At 41.3% G+C, this 20,863-nt stretch overlaps 3 protein-coding genes across 4 annotated transcripts in view; all 3 read right to left on the bottom strand.

Annotated features, from left to right (window-relative positions):
• Window positions 1-323: 323 nt before the first annotated feature.
• On the bottom strand, window positions 324-7,130 carry LOC308292160 (tRNA selenocysteine 1-associated protein 1-like). 2 transcript variants are annotated; one of them, XM_080734437.1, is made up of 9 exons: window positions 6,986-7,130; window positions 5,689-5,786; window positions 5,464-5,563; window positions 5,304-5,356; window positions 4,956-5,087; window positions 4,196-4,312; window positions 3,333-3,537; window positions 2,804-2,834; window positions 324-1,995 (listed from the first exon to the last, which is right to left on the bottom strand). In XM_080734437.1, the coding sequence occupies exons 1-9, from the start codon at window positions 7,007-7,009 to the stop codon at window positions 1,832-1,834; spliced, it is 924 nt and encodes a 307-aa protein (XP_080590563.1). In that variant the 5' UTR covers window positions 7,010-7,130; the 3' UTR covers window positions 324-1,831. The 2 variants fall into 2 exon arrangements, with proteins under 2 accessions (XP_080590563.1, XP_080590564.1); XM_080734438.1 differs by having other exon boundaries at window positions 3,333-3,531.
• A 3,987-nt stretch (window positions 7,131-11,117) lies between these two features.
• sacm1la (SAC1 like phosphatidylinositide phosphatase a) overlaps window positions 11,118-20,863 on the bottom strand; it is a 30,171-nt gene continuing 20,425 nt past the window's right edge. Inside the window, exons 16-20 of the mRNA XM_080735032.1 lie at window positions 15,562-15,634; window positions 14,970-15,063; window positions 13,799-13,891; window positions 13,415-13,472; window positions 11,118-12,224 (exon numbers count right to left, since the gene is read on the bottom strand). Of these exons, the coding sequence (XP_080591158.1) occupies window positions 12,088-12,224; window positions 13,415-13,472; window positions 13,799-13,891; window positions 14,970-15,063; window positions 15,562-15,634 (455 nt within the window). The 3' untranslated portion in view covers window positions 11,118-12,087. The remainder of the gene's footprint in view (window positions 12,225-13,414; window positions 13,473-13,798; window positions 13,892-14,969; window positions 15,064-15,561; window positions 15,635-20,863) is intronic.
• On the bottom strand, window positions 16,415-18,530 carry LOC308293394 (tRNA selenocysteine 1-associated protein 1-like; the record flags this gene model as incomplete). The annotated part of the gene is made up of 5 exons (XM_080735882.1): window positions 18,390-18,530; window positions 17,430-17,527; window positions 17,205-17,304; window positions 17,045-17,097; window positions 16,415-16,550 (listed from the first exon to the last, which is right to left on the bottom strand). The coding sequence occupies exons 1-5, from the start codon at window positions 18,411-18,413 to the stop codon at window positions 16,415-16,417; spliced, it is 411 nt and encodes a 136-aa protein (XP_080592008.1). The 5' UTR covers window positions 18,414-18,530.

The raw sequence follows: 20,863 nt of genomic DNA, 5'->3' as shown, positions 1-20,863 counted from the left end.
ACACGATACAATGTACAAACACAACTTATTTTGTCCAATTAAATGTACTCTAGTGAATTGTTGAAACCTTTCAACTTTTGTTATAGATAAATCCTTGCTGAGGAATTAAATGGAAGCCACGTTATTAACTGTTACCAGCTCATGAATGGCTACCCCCCCACTTTGGCCATAAAAATACCTTGTGACTGTCATGAGGTTGCTGGCTGCTTGCTTCCACTGGGTCTAATAAAAGCCAAATATTTGTGTTTGCAAAATGCTAAACACAAAGAATAATGATACAATGACAAGGCTTCACACATCAATTTATTCAGAGGGAATGAAACATTATCTTCTTCTAATTACATACAAGAGAGGAAGAAAACAATATAATTTATTGGGCCAGATTGGGTGAACTGTCTACATGAGCCAGTAAATAAAACTTGTAATAGTAGTAGTACAAGATACTGTAAAGACCTCATTGCATAGAGTTATGATAGTAAGATCATTTTTCATAAAAGAACTAATGACAAAATGTAACGACAAAGTATACACATGTAAGGTGCCAAAGTAATTCGTTACAAACAGTTCCAGCAAGTGACATAAGTGTTGCCCAATAATGTGCCAATATTTGTAAAATTTTCCTTAAGAATTCCAGGCAACCAGTTGGTTACATCCAAGATGACCAGAGCAGGAAAAAACAAATCTCATATATAATTGCCCATTTCACTCGGATTCAACAAGGTGTAATTTCAGTTGGAAAGAAAACATTGGTATATACCATAAAAGTGACACTCACTTGCACTCTTTGTACATTAAATGTGTACATTTTAGAATTTACACTGCCTTACCACCTAAATGTAATACCTCCTTGTTAAAAAGGTGCAGTGACATTTCTTTGTTAAAACAAAAACGTAAAATAAAAAATATAGGGGAGGGAAATAGACAATGGTTTTAACAGTGAAAAACACAATTAAGTGACATCAGATTAAAATGTGGGGAATGTTGGTATGGGTAAGAACAAATAAGTTGTGAAAATATGATTCTGATTCTAGTGTTTGTTCAGTAACAGGTGGTCTCATCTCTTTAGTAAATAGAAAACACCAGTTTCATCAAATCAATACAGAAATCAAAATTTTCAGCTTTAATGTCCGCTCACTTTTGTTTCAACACTTCCAAATACACTTGTTCATCCTGTAGAGTTCTCTCTCCTGATTGGATGACATTGGTATCCTGACCTGAAAATCCCATTTTCCATTTACTACCTGAATGAGCAATTAAACTTAAATAGCTCTGCAGTATATTCACATATCAGTGGGGTATGTACCGGTGTACTGAGCGGAGGGGCGGCTGCGGTCTTGTCTTGTATGGGCCTTTTGACACAAGGGGATGCCACGCAAAACAGCTGAAATCACCCAAACCAATTAGAAATCAAGGAGAAATGACTGTCAAGGAGTCGTCAAGGAGAAATGGTTAAAATCAAGGAGTCTCCCTGAGAATCCAGGAAGGTCGGCAGGTCTGATTTAACACTTATTTTAACAAAAGATATCACTCACAACACCATTATGTATTACAGAAATGAATCAGACTCATTGCATATACTATTGCCATATGATGTACTAGAATAATATGTTAATAATATAACAGTTAACAGAATGGTTTGGTATTTGTACTTTGGATTCAATTAATTTGTTCAAATTGAAGGAAAGAAAAAAGCCAAAGAAAAAATAAATTACACAGTAAAATCCTCAAGTGTTCATTTAACTCAGAATGTACAAATGAAACCGAACAGACCCGTACTCAGAATTTTACAGTGTACCATATAGGGGAAAACATGGCAAGAGTCCTTTGAGGCTCAACAATAAACAATTTCTGGTATGCCTGAAGTTGATTTAAAGTCCTGTCCTGTAGCACTGTCCAATGGCTGCCAGTGACACTCAATAAGAGCATCATACAGCTCTTCACTGAGTTCCATAAACTTCTTGTTGGCTTCTATCACATTCAGCTCCGAGTTGGGGTCTGTAATAAATGGACAGTTTCATGAAAATTCATTACACAGTATTGACAAACACAGCAATAATGTCAGACAAATGGGCATCAAATTGGGAATATTTAACTTAAAAGTTGTTAACAGTGTGATTTTGGATGTCTATTGTGTTTGTCACGTCAGTCCGTGCTGGGGAACAAAATAGGCCAATCAGCCCAGAGAGTGGGGTGTGAAGCTTTTTCACCTTCTTGCCAAAGTCAAAGTGTGTGTGGACCAGGGGGCCAGTTGTCCGGATTTAAAATGAAGCAAACACAGAAGTAAAGGTTCCTATGGTTGGCCGCTAGTTGCGCTGTTCTGGTACCAGAAGCAACATGTTCTCCATAGGATTCCATTCATTTCCCCTGAACCTTTACATTTGATTTTCTTACCTTAATAAACATTGTCATAAATAATGTATGGTTACTGCCACTAGTTTAAAACCTCGTTTCAATTACCATTATATGAGTTTTGTGAAAATATGGTCCAATTTATGTTATTATTGATGTTAAAGCAGGGTATGCTGTAGGAGGGGCTTGTGATCATAGGCTTGTGATGATTCTTCTTCATGTGCTTTATTCTCAGCAGGCTCAACACATTTACCCAAGTATCCCTACGGTTGCACGTGACCATTGGCAGCCAATAGCATTTAATGGTATCCATTAAAACAATGCTGGCTAGTGGCTACACCCATACAAGGAAAAAAAAAAAGAAAAAAAAAAAGCTTAATTTTCGCAGCATAGAAACCAATGGATTCCCACCGTCCATAATTCTTACTATGGTGTGGACACTGAATATACTAACCTTCTAGGCCTTCATCCTCAGCAACCGTTTCCTAAAAAACAATAGTAAAGCATATGAGGTTATAATAACAAGGTATCATTCATATAAGGATTAACAATTAAGCAAGGAGAACAGTCTCAAGTCCTTTATTTAAATTCTCATTTCCTACACTTACATCCTTTCCTTCCATCTTAATCCCTCCCACAGGGAAGTATGTAGGAAACGAGAAGAGCAAGGTAATTTATAAAAGAATGTACAGTCATTTAACGGCATCTTTTCTATCCAGCGATTCCAGCTGGCAGACTCTGTACACTGGCGGGGCAAACTGCAGGGAGGTCGATGGAATGCATGGACCAGCTTATAAACAAACACTATTTCTGAACGATTAAGGCCGTTAGATACTCAATACTCTGTACAGAAAGTTTTTTAAAAAGACATAAGAAAGTTTTCTGCCAGGTTGCTATTCGACGTGTTTATGAATGTGTAAGCAGTGAAGAGACGTGTATTGAGCTGTGTGAACGCAATGCAACCGTAGTATGAGGGAACTTACCTGAGACTGTGGGGGAGGATATTGTGTGTAATCATAGTGGTTGTAGCCGTTGTAGCCATAGTTTCCTCCAGTCTGGTCATAACCCCAGTTTGCATAGTACCCGTTACCAGAATAGGGCTGCTGTTGGTACTGTTGGTAGTTTTCTCTGTATCCTCCAGAGTTTGACTGCCATGATCTGTCTGCTTGAGGTTGTCTGTTCCTAAAACTCAGGAGAACAAAGAACACATTGAATGTTTCACATGACAGGACGTGCTCAAGTCAACCCCACTTAGTCCATATTTCTATTATCTGGATATCTTGTATGATTATGAACGGATTCACACAGAACTTTGAGGAGAGAGGAATAGATGATTAACCTTTCATAATAATTGACCAAATGGGGGCGTGGCAGTGGGAATAGCCCATCAAAGTGTGAACAGATAAAATAAAAAATACAAAATAAAATAAAGAGTTATCATGGACCAATGAAGAACGGGTTATCTGTTCACTGTTTTGTTGTGAAAGTCCAGAGGCCAATCAGTTACTGCATTTCAGCAGTTGAAATTAAAGCAGTCACTGATCATCACTGGTAATTTTAGGATTTCTCATACTCTCTGCCTATGGGCCGAAGGCCAGACTGATACCATGGATGTGTGTGAGTGCATCCACGTTATCAGTCTGGCTAATGCCAGGCTAACTAAGTGTTGGTATCTTTCATGTGTAAAGTAATGCATAATGAAGTTATATCAGTCAAAATAACTGACATCTTGGCGAGTTCTGTGCCAGTTATTCCATTTGGAAGATTTAAAAAAAATACAGATAAGGTTTGAGAGTGGAGGTTATTGAGAAGAGTTATGATGATATATTTCTGTAGAGAAACGTACTTGTTTGCAGCTAGACTCAGTCGGAGCGGTTTTCCACCGAGACCCAATGCCCCCTGACACTCCTCCAATGCCTTCTTCTGCAGCCTCTCATCTGGGAACTGTACAAACCCACACCCTCTGGACACAGGCAGTCAGATGCACAAAAAAACTATTAGAGCCATTATATAGAGCATTCAACCTTTTGGTTTCATAAAAATGCTTTCATCTACTTGGTGGGACCCCTCTATAAATATTTTTTCTCTGAAAATTACATTGCCATAGAAAATTAATAAAACATTTTAGTGTAATTTTGGGGCCAATTACCTAACAATGTAACGTTGACTGATTGGTTGGGCAAATTGCCCCAAAATCACAACTAAAACCTTTTTTGTTGGCATTGCCTAAATACATTTTTTGTTTGAGTTATTTCCCTAATGATGTGACAACAGTTCAGTGACCAAAATCACGGAGTGGATACATGTCATATACTGTAAATAAGACACAACTGGAACCTTAACCACTTGAACCCCATTTTATAATTTGCGTCGCATTGTGACATATTGTGAGATTATAGATCTGCCATTTTCTGAACATTTTGAAAAAGCTTGTTGTTCGTCTTGTTGTTTAAAACATTTAGAAAAATTGTCACCTATAACATACCCAAAATAAGGACACCAGGATGAACGTATGCGTGGCGAAACATTTCTGGTAACTCAGATTAGGATAAATGTGGCTAAGCATTAAGTGAGAGTTACGCGATTACGTCAAGTTGTCGACTCACTTTGAGTTCCCCGTGCTGTCGAGGACCACCTTCCCGCCGCGACAGGAGGGGTAGCGGTTGTAGAAGAACTCATACAGCATGCCGTCATCCACTTCTGGCGTGAGATCACCAACAAACAGGGAGAACATCTGACTGTGATGGGGAGAAGAAAAGACTGGCAACAGTTGTCTCAATCATCCATGTTGATGATTATTTTGTCCCGACTTCGAGCTGTCTCTATCATTCCTGTTTGTTCCTGTTTATTCCTTGAACTGTGACTGAGGACTATTACTACTAAAACTTCACCTCCGCATCATACCTTTCTTTCAGGATCAATCAGTACATTTTCTTTCACATAGCAGCACTCACCTGCTTTCCCCTTGTTTCCCAAATGTGGATCGGTTTAACTTGAATCTTCTAGCCTGCATGAAATCAAACGAGATGTTACAATGAAAGCATGACTTCTGTCTCGTTGCGTCTGTCGACTGAAATGCGGACAAATCTAACATTTTGGAAAATGGACGTTTACTGGATTGGATCCCGGCAGGGGCTTTCCGTTGATTTTACGCAGACATCTTTCAGCTGTTCCTTCATCCGACAGTTCCACAAAGCAGTAACCCAACGCACCCCTGGGTTGTTTAAAAAACAAAGATAGAGATGAAATACAGTAAATATATAGAAGCTATACCATTTTATGACTGTAAGAGAGGTTCTGGGCCACTCAAGTACAAATCGAATGAAAATCTGTACTCACCCTGTCACTTTGTTCCGTATGATCCTCACACTTATAACCTGTTCACCCATGGTCCCAAAAGCTCGGGTGACAAACTTCTCGTCCATGTAGGGCTCCAACTAACAGGGAAAGGAAAATCATGTGGAATAAAGTAACATTTCTGAGTACAATTACAGTGTTTCTGAGTACAATTACAGTGCAGATTTACCACTTGGTACCATTTTTAAGCATTGATGGCAGCAATGTTTGTAATGTTTTCATAGTTTGTTATCATTTATAACGTGTGTGGTAGTCAGGCTTGTCAACTCTCCTGGATTTGCCAGGAGTCTCCTGGATTTTGAACCCCTCTCCTGGGAGTCTCCTGGATTGGCAAATCTCCTGGATTTCTCCTGGATTTTGTATCAAACTCCCCAAATTCACCAGAACACAGGAAATGACATCTACTATGTTAAAAACTTTATGGGGGAGGACCCCCAGACCCCCCGCTTTAGGGGTGGGGGCAATGCATGCAAGAAAGATCATACAGATATTCACTCAAGTAATGACTTAAAGATGAGAAATCAGTATTAAAGATGTCCTTTTGCTTCAGTCATCAAATCTGTACACCAACATTTGGCATTTTAAGGCTGAAATTGTACCCATGCTAGTAAAGCAAGCCTTATAAAGGTATCAAACATGCAGAAAATTCACCAGAACACAGGAAAATATATCTATTAATAGGTTTTGGGGAGAGGGCCCCCCTGGGGGGTCATTTCTTACCCCCTAAAAATAAATCTCCTGGATTCTGACAGTCCAATGTTGACAACCCTGGTGGTAGTTGGCAGTGGTGTAAAGTAATTAAGTAGATTTACCTAAATAATGTATTTTGAGGTACTTCTACTTTACTGGAGTATTTCCAATTATTTTACTTCTACTCCCCACTACATTTCGGATCCAAATACATCCACTACATTTATTTGAACACTTTAGTTACTTTGTAGATTTTGATTATCATTACAAAACATACAGTAACCACTTCATTCGGGCTATTTTCAAAAATTTGAAAACTTGAAATACATTCTGCATAATGATGAGTACTTTTACTTTTGGTACTTTAAGACAGTAAACTTTTATTTATACCAATACTTTTGGACTTTTACTTTTGAATTTTGAACAGAGTAACAGAGTGTTTGTACGTTGCAGTATTGATACTGTTTTTAAGTAAAACACTCGAGTACTTTTCCCACCACTGTTGGGAGCTAGCTACTGTAGCTAGCTCAGCTAGCAACGCTAGATAAACTTATTTTTTAGACCGGTAGGTATATATTATATAACTCACGTTCCCCATCCACAGTGTGCTCATGGTGTAGCTCTGGAGATCGATAACTTAAAATATGTTTTCGAAAAAAGAAAAGAATCCTTGCAAGTTAACGTAAAGCCCAAAACAATCTTTGATAAATCTCTTAACGTGAAACGCACGCAACGCACGTCGCACACAGTACACGGCACAGCGTCGGGGCGCTTCAAATAAACGTCACGCAAGGAACACCGAAATTGGTGACCCGTCAAATTGTGTGACTCCAGAGAGAAGTTGCTGTACAAATGAGGACACGAAATAAAGGTAAACACACAGTGGTGGAAACATTTCTACGTTTTTTGTAAACGTATAAATACTACAATAAATAAAGAAATACTCTGTACAGTTATTATAAATAATGGGCCACTCAGTGTTAGGTACATGTTATGGGAGCTCTGGGAGCGTTCTGGAGCGGTGATGGTGACGGTGGTTTAGCCATAAATCATAACACCTGTAGAGGTCGCTAATATTCGGACGTTAACGTCCGAATATTAGCGACCTCTACAGGTGTTATGATTTATGACTACCGGTGGTTGACGTTTGCAGACACGCACGCACAGTCGCACACGCACACACATTCATAATGTTACATAAAAACAAACGCCCGCTGAAAAGAAATCTCGGGTGACATTAAAAAGCTTGCGGGATCACACGCGATTTCAGGTCTGTTGAACGGTTGCATCTGGGTTGCATCATCCAACGCCTTATTAGGACACCAAAAATGTGATTGGCCAACCCAAACCTGTCGGCCTCGCTGATTGGTCAACCGTTGTGCCGCTGGACGTTGATAAGTAGCGGCGCGCGGTTCAACCTTCAGTGTTTTCTAAACCTACCGGCAAAGTGCAACACTCGACACCTGCTCCTTGGATCAGTTGTTTTACTACTATTCTTACTACTCTTCATCGACATTACAAGCTTCATCACCAACATCAGATCGACGACGACGACCAACCCCTTGTTTACTTACCTACTACTTACCTGGCTACGCTACCTACAGCCTGCGTTTTGGTTCCAACTGTTCCAGACCAGAGACTTTTAAAGGCAGCGAGCGGACAGCAGTTTTTTTGGAGGAATCATGGGTCAACTTGGGAGCAAACTCATCCGCAAAGCCCGTTCAACTGCCAGCCACACGACCACCGGCACCTTCTCATCACGCCTGGCTGAGTGGCTGGACCGTACAGAACCGCACGTATTGGTGACCCACTACGTCGACTACGTCTTCTACGAAGCGGACAAGCCGTATGAAGATGATGACATCGACGAGGGTTTATAACGGCTCCCGCTCCCTGCAGCGACCCAATCCCAATCCCTCCAGCCAACGTAGATGATGATGACGCTTGCTTCACGATGGGGAAGGGGGGGTTCAGCGTTGTTGCCGCTGATGCCACTTGGTGTGGCTGTCGAGGCCGATGCCCGAGCCGCACATCCGTCCACAGGTAGGGCAGGGGAGCCCCGTCGTTGGGAGAATGCCGGCTTCCCTCTGGTGTCGCTGGGCACGTCTCTCGAACCTTCGTTGTTGGTTGCTGTTGTTTATTTGTGTGATTGCTCTGGTACAGGTGACCTGCCATGCTGATCGGTCAAGTGCCAGGGTTGGTTTCAAGCTGACACACACACACACACACACACACACACACACGCGCACGCACGCACACACACACACACACACACACACACACACACACACACACACACACACACACACACACACACACACACACACACACACACACACACACCTAAATACCACTTGTAAATAGTTCAACCTTTGTGTACAGTCTATCAATCATCAAATGTTATTACCATTTTATTATTATTATTGTTGTTGTTTATGTTTGGTAATGTTTTTTTGTGTAAATAAATGTATCCTGTATTATATCCTGTCAACTGTGTCCTGTGTCTGATTCTTATAAAACGTAATTAATCTATTGACATATTGTTCAATTCGTTCAGTTCTCATTGTTTCACAGAGTATTGTAAAACTTCTAATAGCAGCTCATTTCATTTTGGTTCTCATACAGTATATATTTGATAGCCTGGCGGGGCCATCCCACATACTGCGTTCACTCAACTTCCAAGGAATGAGTGTGTGAACGCAGTATGTGGGATGGCCCGCCAGGCTATATATTTGACATATTGGGGCCTATACACAAATTTAGCACATAGCCTGAGAGGGAAGGAAAGTCTATAATAATCATCACAAAGAAATGTCCTTCAGTTCCCGGTGGAGATTGAAGCGGTTTGCTGAACAACATGGGACGTCACCTATCATCAGTGATGTACAAATACATTTTAGCCTAAATGTCTGACTGTACCTCTTGCTGTTTACATTTCTGACCAATAAGTATTCAATCAATGGAAATGTATTTGACACCTTTACAAAAACATTGGTGAAAACCCTTAGTAAGGAATGTATTCCAAGACTGTCCACTTTCCCAATAATATTCCATGACTACTACTGTACACAGCTAATGTCAGGCTCACTGGCTCTAGATAGACACCACCTTACAAATAAAAAGGTCATTCAATTATGTTCATTCAAGTTTATTGACAATCAAATAATGCACTGAATAAAATCATCTCAAGGGATCAGAGATCTGCGTGTGCTGAAGAGAAACAATTAAATTCACTCATTCCACAGCAAACAAATCATGTGATAATGCTCTCAAATACCTGGATCAAGAAATTGCAGAAGGTAATTGTATAACGAATAAATCTTATCCACTATACTGTTGTGTCAACAAAACTAAGACAGGTGTATATATATATACTGATTACATTATACTGAATTAAATTATACTATTATACACTTCAGGCTGTGTAGTTAATCTATGTTAGTGCTTGTCTGGTAACCTCATCATCAAGTGGTTTTAGCCATTACCTGTGCTTCAGCGGTGGACACTGGACACACACATAATGTAATGTCCTGAGGGCCTAACTTCTTCATTCCTCAAACTGACCCAATCCACTTTGTTAGAATGAGTACAATGTTCAAACAATAAGTCGGAGGTTCAAAGTAAAACTACTACGGTGCTCTTGATGCACTGTGCATTCTTTTTCCCACTGATTTTCAGATTATACAGTCACCCCTTTCCATCAATTACTTTAAATCATAAGTAAAATGCCATATTCACACAGTTCATTAAGTGCACAATGTAAAAACCAAAAGGTACACAAATATATCGGCTGCACAGTACTTCAGATTAAGTTGGTCATCATGGTTTCTATCACGTTTTAAAAACTAGTTTGGTGTCAGTACCACTAGATAAACATGGTTCCATCATTTATTGAAAGTTCACGAATCATCTATGACTAAATTGATACCCAACAACATGACATCTGAATGCAATGGAATGTGAAATGAAAATAATAATAATAATAATGGGGTGGGGCCTTAACACAGTGATCCAAATGCACAGTATAACTAAATTAATATGGATTCATGGACAATCCCAATGACAGTAAGGAAACAGTTAGTGACTGTTTAGGAATGCCATTATGAAACAGAATGATGATTCATGGCAGTGGTTCTCAAACCTTTTAATTTCAAGGACCCCCACGACTCTGAGAGTGAACAGAATCTGATCCATATACTCCCAGAGTTACAGACCTGTTAAAGAGTTCATTTGGAACCCCCCAAGGCAGGGGTTCCCAAACCTTTTTGTCTCAGCAGATCTACAAGGACACAACGCCCCGCGAGTGTGCTTGTAGATCGGCTGTTTTCACTAGTTTTGTGCGACGGTCTTGTATGATGAAGCAGGGCTTTGCTTTACCAAAAGACATACACATTTGAAACTTGGAAATACAAGGTTTCTGCCCGGCAGTGACGATATTTTAGTGATTATGTTGCGAGGAAAACGTTGAGATAATAGCCATTTTGGTTAGAACTGATTGAAAATAACTTTGTACTTCAAGTTTAAAATGATACTAAATATTTTTTCAAGTGTCCAAAGCGGCACCCCTGGACTGCCGTCACGGCACCCCAGGGTGCCCCGTCACCCACTTTGAAAACCCCTGCCCCAAGGAACCCTGAGGGTCCCTGCACCCCACTTTGAGAACCACTTCATAGCAGAATGACAGAATAAAGGACAACTGGTCCATGCCTGCCAATCAAATGGAAATGTAAAGCTCTCATCACCAACCAGCATTCCATACAGTACTGTATGCAGGAAACTCATTTCATGGTTTCTAAAAGTGCGAAACAGAGACACCAAGAGACTACCATAAAGCCCTTACAAAAAGATAGCTATCATAGATACTTTCCGTGATGAGGTTATTAGGAAGACTTTTGCCTCTACACGAGCTGATTAAATTAGACATACATTTGGACTAATTTAATTACAAGTTCTGTAAGGCTTGTTACATTCAAGATGACAACTTGTTCGTGTGCATATAGATTGCTTTCCTGGCCATTTCAGGAATGCTCCAATGTGTTTCAGTATGTGCACATAAAAGCGAGAGACTCCTTTAAAATGTCAATATCTATGGCCCTATTACCTTTACCAATTTGGACTTAAGTGTAAGATCTATAAGAAGTTTCAACTTTCAATATTGACCAGAATCTAGCCAGTGCCTAGGAAATCCCCCTTAAAATATGCTTCACATCTTACTTCAAACAACAGTAAACAAATATCTGGAGAAATTAGCAGTAATGCACTAAAGTGCACAACTGTGGAATCCCACAAATGCTGAAGCCATCACTAAAGTGCTATCAAAGATCCACTGTAATTAAATTGTGCCCTCTAGTGGCTGCAAACCGGCAACACAGATTGCTGGAAACCCTCTCCACCACCACGCAAACAAACAAACATCCGTATTGAGATAAGGTCCATAAAATGTACATGAAGAAGTAAAATGTGGACCATGTGACGGAGGGCTGACTCCAGTACAGAGGGAGAAGTGTTCTGAGGAGATGGTATGTAATCTCTTGCATTAAGGAAGAAAAGAACCGTTGCAGATTAGAAAATCTAACAGAAATCAGTACAGAGTCCAGGCCTGCAGCAGACAGGAGGAGGAAGAGCAGAATGGAGGTATACGAGTCTGCCTGGTCCGAGAGCGGTTCCTCAGACGAGCATGGCTGCACAGGCTCAATCCATCTTCTCCTTCTGGACCAGCTTGGGGGCGTCCACAAAGTCCCGGCCGTAGAACATGATGATGGCAGCTGTGACTGCACCCGCCAGGCCCCAGAACAGGATGTACGCCAGGGTTTCTGTCCAGGTGTCGCCTGGCAGAGAGACAGACATCAGTGTCCAAGACCGCATAACACACGCACGCACGCACGCACGCACGCACGCACGCACGCACGCACGCACGCATGACTTATGGGGGATAGAAGTGTTACTGTAAATAGCAATAAAGAAACTGCTGGCTTATTGTGTCTAAAAATACATATTTAGCCACTTGTACGCATGCTCCCATGCATACGCATGCCCCACATTTTAGCACGGTAAACGCGATAAAACAATAGAACGAAGCGAATGAAAACATTTTAACACCGACTTTTTCTTTTCTCTAATTACAATCTAAAATATGAACCCTTGTTGTAAAAAAAACAAATTTGTCCTTTAGTTGTTCCTTGTACCCTGAGAATTTAACTTCTTTAATTTCTCAAGACGAGTTTAATATTAGCGTGTGAGAGTGTCAATCCTACATCCTGTCATCGTTAACCTGTCTGACTGAGGCTGCGTACCCTTGGTCCTTCCTCCACCCCCTTAGCAACAGCCCCTAGCAACCACATTGTATTAGAGTGCCTGCATCCTGTTCCATTCCGTACAATGCCATGCTTTTTGGTCCTTTATAATGAAACATATTGTACTCTGAGAGACCATCTCAGCATTATTCTTGTCGGTTTGGTAGAAGTCCGTTAATGAGCAGTTTCACAAACATACATAGAATAAAAAACATAACTGGGTAAAAAGTTAGAAACTATGGTAAAAATACTCATCACATATTATCTGAACGCAAACAGACATTTATTATCTTTGGCCCGACAGTGAGGAGTCTAACCAGAAGAACGTTAATGCATTCAGAGGATTATGCCATTTCCCCCATCCCCTCCTTGCTGCCACAATTGAATAATTTAAAAGATAATCAACAGATTAATAGGCTAGTGAAGTTACATGATCACTCACTTGGCTTCTCACCCGTGAACACTGGCACTACCGCCGGGAACTGAACTGACTTCAGATCTTAAAATGTTGTGATGTAAAATCAAAAAACCTGATGTATAATTTCATAATATGACAACCAGTGAGTTGTACATAGCAGATATTAGACATTTTCACACGATACACCACTGAACAGGTTATTTGATTAAAGTAAAATCAAATTAAATTGAACTTCTGTCGATCAATTAATCATTTCACCCTAAAGTATGTGAGTTAAGATTCAGGGACACAGAAGATGACGTCTTACCAGCCATGAGAAGGCAGATGACACACATGGAAAAGGCCACCACCATAATAGCTGGCAGCTGCACGGGGAAAAAGATCAAAATGATCAGAGACGTACAATTAAGTGTAATTCATTATTTGTCAACAGTTTCGCCTGCCAAAAAAGAAATCCACAGTTTCAGGTCCTCCATATCACACAGTAACACTAACAATGTAAATAGTGTAATTTATTATAAAAATGTACTTGTTAATCGACATTTCCAAAAGTATCTTCAAGCTGCCTGTAGATTTATTGTGCAACTATATGTGCGACAGTATTGTGTGACACAGCTGAATGAATAATAATAATGAATAATAATCTAATAATCGATAGTTGCAGCCCTAAATGTTAATACTGAATACTGACCGCCAGGAATTTCCAGTCCTTCTGCACACGCAGTGGAGTAGGCCCGTCGCTTTCATCTAAAGCATAGTTACCCAGAAACAGGTCAATGGAATCCTAGAAGAAATGACAACGTCAGCTGGCAGGTGTAATTAAAACAAAAGGTTCTTAGCATGGCTGTGTTTACTTACAAAGGTATTAATGAAAACCGAGATACCCATACAAGCTCGCGATGCGACATGTTGTGAGCTGTGGAATAATTTACCAATATATCTCCAACAAAATAAAGATTTGGAGCCGGCTCCAAATTTAGTTAGCTAGGATTTTCTTTAGGTGTTAGGGTGTTTTTTTAATGAATGGTGTAGTTATTTGTAACTTTGTCTTACTTTGAAAACCATGTAGGAAATGCATTTAATTACACTTTCACATGTTATCCTCTGAGTAGAATATGTCTTGTGATGAAATAGTTTTTTGTTTGCAGAAATGCCAAACCATCACAGATTTATCGGTTAAAGCAGCATCTTGTGCAAAATGCGTACCAAAATCATAAATTATCTGAAAGGCACAAACTGTTACATCTGTAACTTCCAGGACAATATAGCAATTCCCTGATTTTCAAGCCCACAAATAAGTGCTATCTTTGTGATGATCAAAGTAAAATTGGAGCTCCAAACAGTACTGTATCTGGAGTTGAACATTTTTAATGATTTAAAGAGTTAAAATGTGCAACGTGTTCATTACACTTGTCCTCTTAATCTTTCCTGTTTGTTTAGACTGCAATAAGAAATGTTGCGTTACACTTGAACCCGAGTAGCCTTATTCTGGGACTAAGTAAGTCGGTCGGAGAGGCTTATTGTCGGCATCAGCCGAGAAACATTCACATTCATTCAGCCAAAATAGAAGATCTACAAGCACACAATGCTTCGAACTGCAACTTGTTATGAGCTTGCAGATCTGCTGTTTTGAGCCAAGATATTTAAAGAAGAATGACAACTCTGTAGGATAGAGGGCAGAGGCCTTCGAATTACGCTCAGCTACCGGTAAATAATGGTAAATGGTTTAGGTAGTTTAAATGAATCTCACGTATGTGTTATTAGCACTTGATAATGATTTCTGGAGATGTCTTAATAAAAATGATGACACCTTTACAAGTGACGCCAATGTTCTACTGCGTGTGTGAAAACCGTTCACGTACTTGTCTGAAGCCATCTGAGAAGTTGTTCTTGTAGTAGCGGATCATGGAGTTCCAGCCGTCCATTACGAGACCCCATTGAGTCCTCTTCCCCGTCCTAATGGATGAGACATCAGATCAACCTCTGTCTATCTATCTAGGTCAGTGGTTCTTAACCTGTGGGTCGGGACCCCCAGGGGGTCCCCAAATTATTTTGGGGGGGTCCCCAGATTATTTACTTAATGTGCAACATTGTTTTCTCACTCAACAGTAAACAAACCTGCATACGGTTTAAGTGTATAGAGGGTATCTAAACATTTTTAGTGACAGTTTAAGGACTTTTTAATACTTCTAAAATGACAAATTAAACATTGGCCAAATTGTCAAATATTAGAGGCAGAAATTGTGAAAATAGCCAATCTACATGCTCACAACGCCTTGCAAACGCGAGGCGTTGTGAGCATGTAGATCTGCTATTTTCACAATAGAACCGTGTTATACAAAATGTAATGCCAGTGGCGGTCGCTGTAAATAGCATAGACACCTTGATGACAATTAGGCGTGGTACAAATGATTCGTCTGGCGGTATGTGTGTTGTGGTGATGCATTTCTGTACCTTGTGAAGTCTGTTTTCAAGGCTCCAGTTCCTGCATACTGTACAGCGCATGCATTAGCATTGTCAGCCCATGCTAGTTAGAGAGAGAGCACACACGCACACACACACGCACACAGAAAACAGTGAGGGGTAAGAAACACTAGGTTTGGTTTTCACAGTAGTTGGTTTCATAAAAATCTACTTGGTGGGACCCCTCTATAAATATTTTTTCTATGAAAATTACATTGCCATAGAAAATTAATAAAACATTTTAGTGCAATTTTGGGGCTAATTACCTAACAATGTAACGTTGACTGATTGGTTGGGCAAATTGCCCCAAAATCGCAACTAGGGGGGTCCCCAGGGGGGTCCCCAAATTATTTTGGGGGTCCCCAGATGATTAGCTTAATGTGAAACATTCTTTTCTCACTCAACAGTAAACAAACCAACAGAAAGCGTATACTAAAGAGGGTATCTGCATATTTCTCAAGTGACAATTTAAGGACTTTTTAATACCTCTAAAATGACTAATTAAACATTGGCCAAATTGTCAAATATTAGAGACAGAAATTGTGAAAATAGCAGATCTACATGCTTACAACACCTCGCAACGCGTGTTATACCACCTCGCAACGCGTGTTATACCAAATATAATTCCTCAACTCTTAATGCTTGTCAGGGTGGGGGGAGATCCCTAGTACAAATATGATTATTTTGGGGGCCAAAGGTTGAGAACCACTGACCTATAATAACATACCCAAAATAGGGACACCGGGATGAACGTATGCGTGGCAAAACATTTCTGGTAACTCAGATCAGGATGAATGTGGCTAAGCATTAAGTGAGAGTTACGCGATTATGTCAAGTTGTGGACTCACTTTGAGTTCCCCGTGCTGTCGAGGACCACCTTCCCGCCGCGACAGGAGGGGTAGCGGTTGTAGAAGAACTCATACAGCATGCCGTCATCCACTTCTGGCGTGAGATCTCCAACAAACAGGGAGAACATCTGACTGTGATGGGGAGAAGAAATGGTAAATGGTGCATTTATATAGCGCTTTTATCCAAGGCGCTTTACATAGATTGGGTGAATGTGCATTACATTCACCCATTCACGCACACATTCATACACCGGTGGCGGAGGAAACCATGCAAGGCACCAACTACTCACCGGGAGCAATTAGGGGTTCAGAGTCTTGCTTAAGGACTCTTCGACATTAACTCAGGGGGAGCCCGGATTCGAACTGGGAACCCTTCGTGCTCTAATAACGGTTTCTCTACCCCTGGGCTATGCCGCCCCCAAGAAAAGACTGGCAACAGTTGTCTCAATCATCCATGTTGATGATTATTTTGTCCCGACTTCGAGCCGTCTCTATCATTCCTGTTCGTTCCTGTTTATTCCTTGAACTGTGACTGAGGACTATTATTACTACTAAAACTTCACATCCGCATCATACCTTTCTTACAGGATCAATCAGTAAATTTTCTTTCACATAGCAGCACTCACCTGCTTTCCCCTTGTTTCCCAAATGTGGATCGGTTTAACTTGAATCTTCTAGCCTGCATGAAATCAAACGAGATGTTACAATGAAAGCATGACTTCTGTCTCGTTGCGTCTGTCGACTGAAATGCGGACAAATCTAACATTTTGGAAAATGGACGTTTACTGGATTGGATCCCGGCAGGGGCTTTCCGTTGATTTTACGCAGACATCTTTCAGCTGTTCCTTCATCCGACAGTTCCACAAAGCAGTAACCCAACGCACCCCTGGGTTGTTTAAAAAACAAAGATAGAGATGAAATACAGTAAATATATAGAAGCTATACCATTTTATGACTGTAAGAGAGGTTCTGGGCCACTCAAGTACAAATCGAATGAAAATCTGTACTCACCCTGTCACTTTGTTCCGTATGATCCTCACACTTATAACCTGTTCACCCATGGTCCCAAAAGCTCGGGTGACAAACTTCTCGTCCATGTAGGGCTCCAACTAACAGGGAAAGGAAAATCATGTGGAATAAAGTAACATTTCTGAGTACAATTACAGTGTTTCTGAGTACAATTACAGTGCAGATTTACCACTTGGTACCATTTTTAAGCATTGATGGCAGCAATGTTTGTAATGTTTTCATAGTTTGTTATCATTTATAACGTGTGTGGTAGTTGGCAGTGGTGTAAAGTAATGAAGTAGATTTACCTAAATAATGTATTTTGAGGTACTTCTACTTTACTGGAGTATTTCCAATTATTTTACTTCTACTCCCCACTACATTTCGGATCCAAATACATCCACTACATTTATTTGAACACTCCAGCATGAATTCAAAATTCAAAAGTAAAAGTCCAAAAGTATTGGTATAAATAAAAGTTTACTGTCTTAAAGTACCAAAAGTAAAAGTACTCATCATTACGCAGAATGTATTTCAAGTTTTCAAATTTTTAAAAATAGCCCGAATGAAGTGGTTACTGTATGTTTTGTAAATCAAAATCTACAAAGTAACTAAGAGAGGCAGCCGCTGACAGTAACCACTTCATTCGGGCTATTTTTAAAAATTTGAAAACTTGAAATACATTCTGCATAATGATGAGTACTTTTACTTTTGGTACTTTTGAGACAGTAAACTTTTATTTATACCAATACTTTTGGACTTTTACTTTTGAATTCCGGACTTCAACTTACAGAGTGACAGAGTAACAGAGTGTTTGTACGTTGCAGTATTGATACTGTTTTTAAGTAAAACACTTGAGTACTTTTCCCACCACTGTTGGGAGCTAGCTACTGTAGCTAGCTCAGCTAGCAACGCTAGATAAACTTATTTTTTAGACCGGTAGGTATATATTATATAACTCACGTTCCCCATCCACAGTGTGCTCATGGTGTAGCTCTGGAGATCGATAACTTAAAATATGTTTTCGAAAAAAGAAAAGAATCCTTGCAAGTTAACGTAAAGCCCAAAACAATCTTTGATAAGTCTCTTAACGTGAAACGTCGCACACAGTTCGCGGCACGCTATTGTTCCAAACGTAGGAGACTTCGTTTGAAGGAGCGCTCGTTTTATGGTTATATGTCACAGTTATTGTCCACGACATTGCAAGCGGCGCGAAGGCCAGCGGACCTTGGTCCTGCTCTTCGCCCCCGAGCGCCGCAGGCGCGAGTGGCCGCGAAGAGCGGGCCAGGGCCGCGCGGCCGGCGGAGCGCCGCGCGAGTTACGAAGCCGTGGTGAATGCAATCGTTATATTTATGCCCAGGCCGTAAGGCCTGGGCAAGCCCACGATAAACGCATTCACACCCGCCCGCGCAGTCCAGGTGACCACAGCCGAGCGCTCCAGACCTCCGCTCCAGCCAATCACAAGCCGCGCCTCAACGAACTCTCCTACGGTAGGAATACTCGCACACGGCACAGCGTCGGGGCGCTTCAAATAAACGTCACGCAAGGAACACCGAAATTGGTGACCCGTCAAATTGTGTGACTCCAGAGAGAAGTTGCTGTACAAATGAGGACACGAAATAAAGGAAAACACACAGTGGTGGAAACATTTCTACGTTTTTTGTAAACGTATCAATACTACAATAAATAAATAAATACTCTGTACAGTATAAATAATGGGCCACTCAGTGTTAGGTACATGTTATGGGAGCTCTGGGAGCGTTCTGGAGCGGTGATGGTGACGGTGGTTTAGCCATAAATCATAACACCTGTAGAGGTCGCTAATATTTGGACGTTACGTCCGAAGATTAGCGACCTCTACAGGTGTTATGATTTATGACTACCGGTGGTTGACGTTTGCAGACACGCACGCACAGTCGCACACGCACGCACAGTCACACACACACGCACGCACACACATGCACAACACACACACACACACACACACACACACACACACACACACACACACACACACACACACACACACACACACACACACTGACACACACACACACACACACACACACACACACACACACACACACACACACACACACACACACACACACACACACACACACACACACACATTCATAATGTGCAGATTTCCATAAAAACAAACGCCCGCTGAAAAGAAATCTCGGGTGACTTTAAAAAGCTTGCGGGATCACACGCGATTTCAGGTCTGTTGAACGGTTGCATCATCCAACGCCTTATTAGGACACCAAAAATGTGATTGGCCAACCCAAACCTGTCGGCCTCGCTGATTGGTCAACCGTTGTGCCGCTGGACGTTGATAAGTAGCGGCGCGCGGTTCAATCTTCAGTGTTCTCTGAACCTACCGGCAAAGTGCAACACTCGACACCTGCTCCTTGGATCAATTGTTTTACTACTATTCTTACTACTCTTCATCGACATTACAAGCTTCATCACCAACATCAGATCGACGACGACGACGACCCAACCCCTTGTTTACACTACTTACCTGGCTACCTACAGCCTGCGTTTTGGTTCCAACGTTCCAGACCAGAGACTTTTAAAGGCAGCGAGCGGACAGCAGTTTTTTTGGAGGAATCATGGGTCAACTTGGGAGCAAACTCATCCGCAAAGCCCGTTCAACTGACAGCCACACGACCACCGGCACCTTCTCATCACGCCTGGCTGAGTGGCTGGACCGTACAGAACCGCACGTATTGGTGACCCACTACGTCGACTACGTCTTCTACGAAGCGGACAAGCCGTATGAAGATGATGACATCGACGAGGGTTTATAACGGCTCCCGCTCCCTGCAGCGACCCAATCCCAATCCCTCCAGCCAACGAAGGATCCCCCCCCCCCCCCCCCCCCCCCCACACACACACACACACACACACACACACACACACATCTCCATCTCCCATCATTTTAGCCGTCCATCGTAGATGATGATGACGCTTGCTTCACGATGGGGAAGGGGGGGGGTTCAGCGTTGTTGCCGCTGATGCCACTTGGTGTGGCTGTCGAGGCCGATGCCCGAGCCGCACATCCGTCCACAGGTAGGGCAGGGGAGCCCCGTCGTTGGGAGAATGCCGGCTTCCCTCTGGTGTCGCTGGGCACGTCTCTCGAACCTTCGTTGTTGGTTGCTGTTGTTTATTTGTGTGATTGCTCTGGTACAGGTGACCTGCCATGCTGATCGGTCAAGTGCCAGGGTTTCAAGCTGAGACACACACACACACACACACACACACACACACACACACACACACACACACACACACACACACCTAAATACCACATTGTAAATAGTTCAACCTTTGTGTATAGTCTATCAATCATCAAATGTTATTACCATTTTATTATTATTATTATTGTTGTTGTTGTTGTTTATGTTTGGTAATGTTTTTTTGTGTAAATA

The sequence above is a fragment of the Nannobrachium achirus genome (genome assembly GCF_963921795.1).
Source record: "Nannobrachium achirus genome assembly, chromosome: 10".
Classification (NCBI taxonomy): domain Eukaryota; kingdom Metazoa; phylum Chordata; class Actinopteri; order Myctophiformes; family Myctophidae; genus Nannobrachium; species Nannobrachium achirus.
The sequence above is the reverse complement of the archived record's forward strand: the minus strand, read 5'-3'. Positions and strand labels throughout refer to the sequence as shown.

Coding starts and splice junctions, on each gene's coding strand:
- LOC308292160 (XM_080734437.1), bottom strand. CDS start 7,009: ATGAGCACACTGTGGATGGGGAAC. Junction 5,088..5,303: donor GGGAAACAAGGGGAAAGCAG/GTGAGTGCTGCT, acceptor TCCCCATCACAG/TCAGATGTTCTCCCTGTTTG. Junction 2,835..3,332: donor ATCCTCCCCCACAGTCTCAG/GTAAGTTCCCTC, acceptor ATTGTTTTTTAG/GAAACGGTTGCTGAGGATGA.